This window comes from Seriola lalandi, unplaced genomic scaffold (genome assembly GCF_002814215.2).
Source record: "Seriola lalandi dorsalis isolate HSWRI2012SDOR001 ecotype SW California unplaced genomic scaffold, Sedor1 jcf7180002052035, whole genome shotgun sequence".
NCBI lineage: Eukaryota > Metazoa > Chordata > Actinopteri > Carangiformes > Carangidae > Seriola > Seriola lalandi.
Window position 1 is genome coordinate 8,567 of NW_019522588.1, and position 12,323 is coordinate 20,889.

A 12,323-nucleotide genomic window follows, 5' to 3' on the forward strand; every position below is an offset into this window, starting at 1 on the left:
ATGCACTGATGTTTTTAAAAAATAAAATAATTTAAATTCATAAAAAATAAGTAATAACCAGATAATAGAGTTTTATTTTCTAGGACTAAAGTTGTAAAACAGCTTCCACACACCTGGACTCTGAAACTGAGTTTATATAATGAGAGAAGACCAAAGTTTATTAGGAGAGAATAAAAATTTTTCAGTCAAGTACAAATTTCTGTGAAGATGGTTGTTGAGCATCAGTTGAACGATTCTCTGGTTGAAATCTCTGGTTTTAATGGTAAAGATGGAACATTTTTTTAAATACTATTTATATGTGCAGTTTTTTATATATAATTACAAAATAATCCCGGTTTTTGCAAATTAAATTGTCGGTCCATTTGCATCACCTACAGGCTGGGAACCACTGCTCTAGAAAAAGCTAGTAAGGGACCTTGAGTTGGGATTGTTCTGGCAAATTCCTGTTTAGAGTTTTGTGAATTTACTGAGTCAGAAGCTTTTTATTGGTGTTTGTTTGTTCTTTTTGTTCTGTTGTTGTTTGATTGTTCTCCACACTCAGTTCTCCATCTGTCGTTGTGTTTTCAGGCCTACATGAAGATCTACCAGGGGGAGGAGCTTCCTCACCCCAAGTCCATGCTGCAGGTGGGTTCAGCTTCAGATCGCCTCACTGTCACACAGCTCCACTCCCTGGACACGTAACGTCATGATGTTTAATACAGAAGAACAGACTGTTCAACACATCTCTTTAACACAGGTTTAAATGAACCAATCAAATCTTAAAACTGTTTTTCTCTCAGTGGAAACCTGATGGTTCATGTTTATTAGCTGAGAAGACGTGTAGTGATGTGTGATTACCCTCGTTAGTCGGCACCAGAAATACTCGTTTAAACTAATAATTATTTTAATGTACAACTGGTTAACTGCATGTTAGACCTGCTGCAGCCCCAGCAGACAGCAGCCCTCCTCATCCGCACTAATGCCCAGAGGATGTAAACAAAAGTCAACAGATGACGGTTTGTACAGAAGCTCAAAAAGGCCATACTCACAAATTATTTTTCATCTTATCACAAGATGACAAAGCTCGTTATGCTAAGATAACGAGATATTATCAGGAGAAAAGGATTTTATTTTGTTACCTCGGGATAACGAGCTTCGTTATCTTGTGATAACGAGATGAAAATATTTGCGAGTGTGGCCTTTTTCTTGGCTTTGTAAGTTTGGCAGTATTTCAAACTGGAAAATGAGCTTGTATGTAGGTCGTGTCGGAGTAAACTGGTTTGTTACTGTTGGACCAGAGTGACATGTGACCACATTCAGTCGACCTGAAGGTTCGACGACTCGTCTCAGTTTAACTTCCTGTTTAAGCGGCCAGCTCGTCTCCGGTCGACAGTGAGTGTTCATTAACACACTGTGGATCCATCAGATCAGAGAGGACTCTGTGATACTGGATTATTCTTTATATTAAAGGTGTGTTCTGTTGTCTGTTTCCTAGGCAACAGCTGAAGCCAATAACCTTGCAGCTGTAGCAGGAGCCAAAGACATGTACAACAAAAGCATGGAGCAGGTAACGACGTCCGTCGCTGGATGTGGATGAAATGAATTTATCTTCTTGTGTTAAACTGTCTTGTGCGTCGTGTCTGGTCTCAGGTCTGCGGCGGCGACAAACCCTACATCTCCCCGGCAGAGTTGGAGCGCCGTCACGTGGAGCTGCGGCAGGCGTCGGTGCGGCACTTCCGCTCCGTGAAGAAGATGGGCGGCGAGGATTTCTGCCGGCGCTACCAGGAGCAGCTGGAGGCGGAGCTCGACGAGGCCTACGCCAACTTCAGCAAGCACAACGACGGCAAGAACATCTTCTACGCCGCGCGGACGCCCGCCACGCTGTTCGCCGTCATGTTCATCATGTACGTGGTGTCGCTGGTCACGGGCTTCGTGGGCATCAGCTCCGTGGCCATGATGTGCAACCTCGTGATGGGCGTGGCTCTGACGGCGCTCTGCGTCTGGGCTTACGTCAAATACTCCGGGGAGTTTCGCGAGGTCGGCGGAGTCATCGACCAGGTGGCTGAAACCCTCTGGGAACAGGTGAGAGGTGGAGTCTCAGGTCGGGGGTTTTCCCTCTGGTGTTTGTTCTTCATTTGAATTTAGAAAAACCTGGAGCGTCGGTTTGGAAAGCGACGCTCCAGGTTTACTCAAAGTTTTCAAACTGACGGGAATTTAAAAACAAACCCAGAACAATCAGCTGGTTGATGTTACGTCTCATCATTACTGTTGGTGGGACTTACTCACCTGTCTGTGGGCTCGTGGTCTGTCCTTCACCGTCCTCTTTTCATCCTCCTCTTCCTCTAATCCTTCCTCTCTCTCTTCTCTCTCAATGCTTCAGAGGACTCCACGAAAGGTAAGCGTGAGCACAGGTGTATTTTATTTTGAAAAGCTGAGGGAATAAACGGCATCGCTTGTCAACGTTTCTTTGTTTGATGCAGTTAAATCTTCGGACGATTCAAGGAAATATATAAAACCAGAAGAAATGAGAATCTGTAGGATTCTGTTAGAGGACGGATGTTTACACCTGTTCCTGTTTTTTATTATTATTATTATTATTATTATTATTATTATTATTATTATTATTATTATTATTGATCAGTTGTGTTTACTGACCTCAGTATTTGCGGCCGCTCCCTCCTCTGGCTGTCTCACCTCACCTCCTCTTTCTCTCCCTCCAGGTTTTCTCCAAACTCTTCGAGGTGGCTCGGAGTCGAGTCCCGTTGGGAAGCCTGATCCCGGCGCCACGGCCGCGGCTCGCCTCCAACAACAACGTCAAGAAGAAAAACTAGCAGCACGCCGTCTCGTTCCTGTCACGTTTTACTTTCCTCCCTCTGCTCGGTTTGAGACGTGTAAATCGGTTTTCGTTCTGACTGTAGATGACGGTTCCTCGCCGCTGTAGGTTTAAGGACTCGCTGTAGAACCGGATCAAGAAGTTTGATGTATTTTATTATTTGTCAGTGGGCGGGGTTATGGTATTTATTGGTGGGAGGGGCCGTTACTCTATCACCGAGTGTCATCCCAGGTGTGTGTTCACCTGTCGCACGACGACTCGACATTAGTGATTCCCATTTATGTGAATGTATGAATGAAGAGCATGACCACAGACCCTCCTCCCCGCTCTCCTCTTTTTCTCCCCTCCTCCCCCTCCCTCCCTCCCGTCGTCTCGGTCAGGTCCGTGTCCGTCGCTGGGCGGCGTCACGAGGAGGAGTCACAACCAAAGTTTACAGCTTTACTCTTAGAGGCTCTCACGCTGAGCGGACCGACAAACAGGCGGGAAACTGCAGCTGACGGACGGTTTCAGGACCGTTTTTCTTACCCAGAATCAGAGACTCTGCCGTGTGAAGGTGAAGTGAAGCTGCTCCACGTGAACGTAGACAAACACCTGAAGCATGAATCCTCAAACTACTGAAACCACCACAAATCCGTCAGGAGGCGGAACAAATTAATACTTAATTCTCAACCACAAATCTGATGTAATCACGTGACTTTAAGTCCAGGACGTCAGTCGGGTGGAAAACTCGGGGGAAATCTACATAAGTGGATCTTCCATTTTAAAATATTCACCACAAACAAATAAACGTCAGTGGAAAAACATGAAAACGGAGACGATGGATCAGAGTTGGACGTTCACTATGCAAACGTTATTTGACCTTTTATCCAGCAGCTTCTTGTCTTTTAAAATGTGTTTTTAAAATCTCATCGCCCTCGACTGCGAGCACCAACAGTCTGCAAACATTCTTCATTCTGACCGCAGCTGCGATTATTTTCATTAGAGATTAATCTGCGTTTTATTTCCTCCATTAATTGATCAGTTGTTTTGTCGATGAAATTTTCAGAGCCGACGTCTTCCAATGTCCGAACGCAGAGACGTTCAGTTCAGTGACGCACGACAAAGTAAATGTTAAATCTGCAAAGTTTTGAGCATTTTACTTCAAAAACAGAAATAATCAATCAATAATCAAAGTAGTTTCCCATTAATTTCCACACAATTGACTAATTGATTAATGGACTGATGGTTTCAGCTCTAACGTCTGAGATGATAAAAACACTGATGCTGCTGGAAAACTGGCAAAAATAACATTTTGACTCTTTCTTCCTCAGGATTGTGAAGGGAAGTCTGTGACCCAATCACAGGCTAACTGCTAGCTTAGCATCATTCATTTCTCACACCTTGTGGTTTTAAAATAGTTTTATTACACTGCTGTAAACAGGAAGTGGCTCCGGTTTTAAATATGAAATCAGTGTCAACAGGAAACATTTGCCAAAATATTATTCAAACTAATTAAAAACAAAAGAATTAAAACGTGTACGAACGATATTTTCACTTTGCATCTTTAACAATAAAAAAACAAAGCTGACTATCTTTGGTTCCAGACGACGCTGACTGAGTCCGTTAGACTGTCTGACAGTAAATATCACTACACACTAAACCTTCACGAGTTTCTGACTCTGGGGAAGAAAAGAACTCTGAAAGGAAAACAGCTGAATTTCCCTGAAACCAGCTGAGTGACTAACCTGCAGACAGATGTTGGACTAACCTGCAGACAGATGTGCTGACCAACAGGAGGCTCTCGTCTGTCATCACTACTTTTATTATTGACCACTTTATCATGAGATCACAACTTGAAGATTTTCTTACTTTGAGATTATCAGCCTCAGAATGATCGTGACGTTCAGTATTTACCTCCTTTTTGTGTTTTTGGTTTTTTTATTTTCCGTTTCCTTTTGAAAAGCTCGACATCTCGGGAACCGCGCCGCGTTTCTGAGAGCGAGACGTTGGGACGGATATCGGTGTCTGGAGTTAGGAACTATTTCTTGACGAGCAGAGGTTCATCCTTCCGCCACAGCTCCGACTCCAAACAAACATGAAAATGATATTCATCCAAAAAAGAAAGTAAATACGCCAATTTACCAAATGTTGAACTAGTTCTTCAGCCTTTAGTCGTCATGGAGATGGTTTTGGCGTCTCAGCATTTCCATATTTAAACTGGTAGTTGGTGTAAAAGATGTCAGTCCTCTTGATCCGACTGCCAGTGTTCCAGAGTAAAAGCTTTTTAATTTCTCACCTGTAGATAATGTGTCGTTCCCTCCGTCATTCCTCCTCTTCATCTTGACAAATCTGAAGGACTGAACCACCTCCTCCTGTTTCTAAAGCACCAAGAAGCCGTTTAGTAAAAAAAAAACACATTAAAGATCGAGTCGACGCTCGTTTTCACTCATTTCAGCTTTGGTTGATACGAACACTACGTTCAGACGCTGTTTCCCTTTTCTTTTATTCTTCTTTTCTTTTTTTTATTAAAGCCAAAATCCGTGAATCGGATGAATGAAAGGTTTCGTTCCTCACTCCGCCCTCGGCTCGGGGGTCGGAGGTCGGGGTCATCGTGTTGTTTTTACTGAATCATGTTTTTCTTTTTATTTAATCATCATTCCATCCACATCACCACTGTGTGCTTTTTTTGTTTTTGTACAGTTAGTTTTTTACAGCCTCATCCACACATACGGCATGTGTATGAAATATATACATATATAAATATAAATTTTCTAGACCTTTTTGTAGCTGCAAGAACAACGGTTGGGTGGTAGACCAGATTCAGCTCACTGGATGTAAAGGAATGCTTTCGTGATTTGTGGATATGTCTAATAAATTCCTCTTTTATAAATATATTTGTAAATTTAATCTTACATGAGCACTGCAGTTCCACCCCCTGCTGGCAAAGAATGTTTATAATCTGGTTTTTCTTTTCCTTTTCTTTCTTCTTTTTCTTTTTTCTTTTTTTTTGTCTTTCGTTGCATTTTAAAGTTATTTTCGTTAATTTATTTTTCAATACAATATTAAACCAAACTCCTACAACACAGATTGGTGTCTGTCTTTTATTTTTAAATGTTTTTTTTATAGTGCAGATTCTGGATAATGGACATTTAAAGAAGCTGCAGAGGCGGTTCACTGTGTTTAAAGGCCAAAATAAAAGTAAAATTTTGAACAAATGCTAAAAATACTCATTCTAAATCAGAATTAGGAAATGGTATATTAAATATTATAAATGATTATTTTTCACTAATTACTAATATTTAATAAGTTGTTTTATTTTCCTGGCAGTAATGAGCTTCTATACGACCCAACTGTTTACATTTATGATGCTAATACGTTTCCCATGTAGTGTTTTAGTGTTTTCTAACATGATAAAAATGTGCTGTGGTTAATGTGTTAGCATGGCAAAGTATATCATGCTAACGTTAGCATGCCAATAATAAGACTGCCTGTTATTCTGAGCCTCTCTTGTGAATATGTAGAGGCTAACTTGGCTAACAGTGTTAGCATGTGTGAAATAAAACATGTCGCAAAGGCAAATGTACGCTAATAAACGCTAACATGTCACATTGATATTCATATATCTTAAGAGAAATGTGAGTTGAAGCTGCTTCAATCCACAGAGAGAAACTGTAACAGCAGTGACATCACCACATGGAAGCAAAACACAAACTTCACTTTAATGAAGATATTATTAAAAATGAAACAATAATATAGTTTCCTGCCCTACAAAGATGAGGAGTAACAGAAACAGTGAAACTGAATAAAAGGAGTGATGTAGAAGTTTTGCAGCTGGAGCGTGGAAGGATTCCTGGCTCCTACAGGTCCAGGGGCCGACGGGGCCGACGGGGCCGACGGGGCCCCTGAGCCTGAGCCTCAAAAGACTCACAATCACTAGAGAAACATAAAATGACATCAAACCAGGAAGAGACGCACCGACAGAAACGGCTCTGCATCATCTGTAGTCGCCTCGTCTCTTGCTCCTGTTCGAGTCCAGCAAGAAAGATTTGAATGTTTTCCATCTTTAGGCCGATTATTTAACCGCTATGAAATCATTATAATTTAATAACCTTTATTTATACAACACTTTTCTGACCGTATCTCCCTCACTCTCAGCCTCTGCTTGATCTTCAAACTGCAGCCTCGGACTCACACTTTGGTTTTCAGGTTTGTTTTATGGTTAAATATGAAAAGTTGTTTTCATGGAAATTATTTCTGTTTTTAATATTTTATAGCACATAACTACAGAAGCGTAATGCATTCACTTTGCATTGTTTTTCTGAATTAACGAGATGATTAGATAATTATCTTGTTAATTCAGAAAAACCGAAAACAGGAATTTTTATTTTTAAGAGAACCTGAGAACTGAGTTAAACACAGGTTGTAAACATGGACGTCGACTCCGGGTCTCGTGAGGCTGAAATGAGAATCAGTTTTGTCTCCTGAACTGTAGAAGAGCAAAGTTTCTTCTGGATTTTGCTAGTTATGATCCTGCAATGCAAAAGCCTCAAAGCCTCAAATATATTATTATTCTGCATCCTTATTCATCTTCGTCGTCTTCTCTATAGAAATGTGTGTTTGAAACCCTCAGTGAGGTTGTTGTGTTCAGGTGTCACAGCTTCAGGCTTCCTGAGGGACTGAGGTCAGAGTCAGGACGAGTCTCTACGACATGAATGAAACTGAAAGTAACGTCCTTTGTGCAGATTGAAACGAGGAGTGAAGTTCAGGCACCGAGCAGCAGCAACATTCAAAAGTTCTCCAGGAGTTTTCTAGTTGTTTATTATTCTCTGTCCTCAGTGTTCACATTCACTTTCTTGCCTTTTACATGTTGTGTTTAATAAATAAACCTGTGATTAAATTGTACAGAGTGTTTCTTCATATTGACCATCTGCCTCATGATGAATCTAACAGTCACTTTGGTGAATCAGTGTTTTCATTGTTATTAAAATTGGTAAGTTCATAAGAGAAATTAGAAAAGCACAAACTCTAGTATCTGTCTCTAGATCCTGTGTTGTCTCTGTTGAAGGACGGACACATTTAAACATTTTATCATGTTTGTTGTTGATTAAAGCAACATAAAGTCTTTGATTAATTACAGATTCAGTGTGTTGTGATTTCTACACTGTGCTGCTGCTACTGTTAAAATTCACACCAGACACGCTCAATAAAAACCATCAACAAAGCAAAGCTTCATAAGAAACTTGATTTCACATTAAAACTGCATTAATTTCAACAATTTACAATCAACTGTAACTGACAAATTAAAACTAGAATAAAGGTGCAGGTGAACTTCACTGTCACAAGTTTGCATCATAAAGAGCTGGATAAATCTTATTTAGTAACAAGTATAAATTAAATAAAAAAACCAAGATGGCGACGTCCAGTAACCCAAACTCCAGGCTTCAAAACGGCAGTTCACCAACCAACGGGTGACGTCACGGCAGTTTGCCACTGTAGTGTCGCTGTTTGGCCTCTGCGGGGCAGTATAGTCACGTATGATCATCTCCATGATGATGATGATGATAGAAACACTTCAGAGAAATAATCTGCACCTGTGTCAAAGTAAAACTCCAGACAGACTGTGACCTTCAGAATAAAATATACATTTACTTTATAAAAATAAACTGATTCTGATATAATATGACACCAAGTGTCTCTGTGAACTCACAGACAGATAGCTGTAGGTAGAGACTTTAAATGGGGGGGGGGGCAACACATGGATTGACCCCTGATTTATATCAGTAAAAACATTGTACATTATTAATAGTTATTGATTATTATGAATTATTAGCAATAAATAGCTGCTATTAGTGAGTCGTCCTACAGACGTGTGAAAGGCCCAGATACAGCACGTGCCAGACTCACACTGATCAGCTGTTAGCTGTAAAATCACAGATAAAACTAAGAAAATGACTAAACTGTTATAAACCAGTTTCTTCTTCAACTTCCTCTGTACTTTAACAGGTGAGTCGATATTTCTTTAAATCAGACTTTTAAAAATATTTTCACAGTTAAAGATGAAACTGATAAACTCAGACACGTTTTTACCTCTGACATAAGATGCTGTGAGACTCTGTGTGTGTGTGTGTGTGTGTGTGTGTGTGTGTGTGTGTGTGACAGCGGAGAACTCCTGCAGTTTAACAAGTAAACGACAATCCACTGTCTGAATCCTACAAAATAAAAGACTTCCGTGTGAAATGAAAAGTGAATAAACTCCAAAGTGTGGTCACTGAGGAGGGCGTGTGTTTCGGTGGAAGCAGCAGCTGAGGATCCTGGGATATTTTAGGATGATGACGATGATGAAGATGAGGATGACGGGGAGGAGGAGCTCTGACGTCATAGTTATATGTGGGGTTTTTTGCAGCTCCGCAGTGCTGCTGTGTGACCTGATAAACCGCTGGAAGCTGCGGAAGGATTGTTACTTTAACTCTTCTCCACTCCTCTTTCTCCTCCTCCTCCTCCTCCTCCTCTTCCTCCTCCTCTTCCTCTCTCTCTTTGTCTCCATGCGGTTCTCCCTCCCGCACCGACACAAACACCGGGCCTTCCTGTAGCCGCCGCCCCGGTCTGCCTGTCCCTCCGGCCAGCGGAGCTTCCCAGCTGAGCCCCGCTGAGGTGGCCTGGTTCCCGGCGAGAGATGCTGTAGAGCAGCCGGCGGAGGAGATGCTTCTTCCGGACTGAAGAGAGCAGAAAGCAGCGGAGGGAAAGCAGGAAGATGTCCGGCAGGATGCCTCTGACCCCGGTGAGCGAGTCCGAACAGGCACCGGTAAGTCTGCCTCAATCCCCAGTCTGGTTCGATTATTGATTATTGATGAAGTTTACGTCCTTTATTATTGATGGAGTTTATTAAATTATGAATGGAGTTGTTTTTGTTATTGATGCAGTTAAATATTTTATTATTAAGGAGTTTAAATATTTTTTATTCATGATTAAGTTAAATTATATATTATTTAAGTATTTTTGTCCTAATTACCGTTATTATAATTATTCGTTTTATTAATGATGCTGTTTAATTACTTTTATTTTATGATTAAAGGAGTTTAAATATATTTTATTTTTAGTATTTATGAAGTTTATGAATATTGATAGAGTTCTACTAGTTTTATTAATGAAGCCGTTGAATTGCTTTATTATTGATTTAGTCTGAGTTTTATTATTAATTAATCATTAAATTATTGCCAGAGTTTATTTTATTATCAATGGGCTTTATTTGTTTTGATACTGATAGCTTGATAACTTTATTACTCATCAAATTTTATTATTTTATTGTTAATATTTTTTATTATTGTTGGAGTTTAATTGATTTATTATTCTCCAGAGTTTTATAGTTTTATTACTGAAGTTTTATTTAAAATTTTTTTGATTATTGTTGGAGTGTGAATGTGACAGTGTAAACAGGGAGCAGCAGTTTGTGTGACACCAGTCAGGTCAGACTCTCAGTGCCAGTTTAAACTGTTCAATATCCAACTTCTCTGAAAATGTTAAAACACATTTTCTCTCTTGTCGTATTTATCTACATGTTACATGTCTACGTTATTATTATTCTGTGAGGGGAAACCCCCGAATCCCAAGGCCTCAAAACTAGATTTAAAGGAGCTATTTATAAGTTATCGCTACATAGCTAACGTTAGCATTAGCAGCTGTTTACTTACCAGTCTAGAAGAAACCTTCATTCTTTTACTCACCAGCAGCTGTCTCCAGAGGCCGAAAGAAACACCAGTGATAACTCTCATCTCTGGTTAGCATGCTAATCAGCTAGCCACTTTCCGATAGCGATTCACTTCAGCCTCCAGTCTGCCCTGAAGACGTGGCGCTGCTCAGAGGACGTATTATTATAATCTCTTGTCTTGTAAAGACAACGATGGCTGAAGGTTTTGTAAGCGACAAGGAAACCACGTTCAGCCGCAGAGAAAACTTCCAAACGGCCTCTTTAAACACTTTCACATCACAAGGCCTGAAGGTTAAATATCAGTGCAGGTGTTTTTATCATTACACAAAAACTCACACTGTCATCCTGGATCCTCTGGAGCCGTGGGTCAGGTCCATGAGTTGGTTTTGGTTTTGTCAGAGCAGATTTTGAGATTGCAGAGTGTGTTTTAAAACCCTGTCAGTCTGGATCCACAGACCACGCTGGGAACTGGTTTCTTGTGAAGAAATAGTCCCACCTGGATTTAAAGGTGCATCAGTCTTTTCTTCTGTCTCTTTGCACCAACAGACTAATAAGTGTTTCTGATCAGTCAGTCCTCCTTTCTACACAGGCAGTGCTGACTCAGAGTTCTCTAATGTCCCAGTCGCCCTGAACTACCCACAGCGTGCCCTGCACTTTGCTTTGTTTGTACACACCTGGGTGAACACCTGTGCAGGAATCCAATCACTCTCAGAGCTGATGTGGAGCTGGTGTAGCATCAGTCGGATGTAGAGCTAACATTAGCCACATGAACGAGCTAACGCCTGTTACATCATCAGTGACATCATCAGTGACATCAGCAGCTGCAGCGTCAGTGTGGAGTTAAATAATGAAGCTGAGTCACAGTTTGAACAGGAGGCGAAGGTTCAGAGTCTGGTTGTGTTGGAGGTGTAGAACATCGTCAGGTCGTCAGATTAAATAACCGGAGCTGAGAACCTGAACGTTGTTATGGTCTGTAGCTTCAGTGATGTCACAGGAAGTTGACAGATTTGCCCATACGCAAATGCAATATACCTACATATATTAAATTCCTATATATGAAATATATTTACATATGAAGTAAAAACATATATGTTAGAAATTGGAACAATTTCATACATATAGCTCGTTTATGTATGTTTATATATGTTCTTATATTTATATTATTTATGCTTATATTTTAGACGTTACATAAATAAATATCCATCCCAAAGCCGGTCAGTACATATTGATATTATATATGTAAATATTAATGATAGACATGTATATTTAAAATGAATAAGAATTTGAATTTGTATGTTGTATAAATTTGCATATATAAATTAAATATATATTATTAACAAATATGGATGTAACATGTTAAAACATGTAAAACATTTTTGATAAATGGTGATATCACTGTGACATCAGCATGTTTGGTTTCCCCTCTCTATCCTCCATCGTTCATGTGTGTGTCACGTTGGAGATGATGTCATGATGATGTCATGAGTGTGACCTGGTCCCAGTCGAGCCGGTACCGTACGTCGCTTCAGCTGCCGGTTGATTTCACCACAGACTCAGACCTTTAATATCTGGTGCTGTGGACGGAGCGGGGGACAGGTGTCCTCTGTCGGCCGCGGACACAGAGGTGTTTCATTTCTCTCCGTCATCTGTCAAACACGTGGACTCTGGTTGGTCGGGGTATTTGGATGTTGGCGAGGTCGATGGACCCTGAAGGAATGCTGGGTAAACACAGCCTCCATATTGTCATGCTAATGCAGGAATGCTAACAGCGTGTTGTTCTCAGGCTCCTCTGAGTTCCTCCTGAGGTCCTCATCACTTCAGTCTCTG

General features: G+C 40.6%; 2 protein-coding genes across 2 annotated transcripts in view; both read left to right on the top strand.

Moving 5' to 3' along the window:
* Window positions 1–5,876, top strand: part of LOC111649816 (atlastin-2-like) — a gene marked incomplete at its 5' end in the record, with an annotated part of 13,580 nt that extends 7,704 nt beyond the window's left edge. Inside the window, 5 exons of the mRNA XM_087172094.1 lie at window positions 568–624; window positions 1,475–1,546; window positions 1,630–2,061; window positions 2,360–2,374; window positions 2,700–5,876. Of these exons, the coding sequence (XP_087028220.1) occupies window positions 568–624; window positions 1,475–1,546; window positions 1,630–2,061; window positions 2,360–2,374; window positions 2,700–2,810 (687 nt within the window). The remainder of the gene's footprint in view (window positions 1–567; window positions 625–1,474; window positions 1,547–1,629; window positions 2,062–2,359; window positions 2,375–2,699) is intronic.
* Window positions 5,877–9,019: 3,143 nt separating this feature from the next.
* Window positions 9,020–12,323, top strand: part of LOC111649819 (serine/threonine-protein kinase MARK1-like) — a 24,183-nt gene continuing 20,879 nt past the window's right edge. The window contains exon 1 of the mRNA XM_087172095.1: window positions 9,020–9,593. Within this exon, the coding sequence (XP_087028221.1) occupies window positions 9,543–9,593 (51 nt within the window). The 5' untranslated portion in view covers window positions 9,020–9,542. The remainder of the gene's footprint in view (window positions 9,594–12,323) is intronic.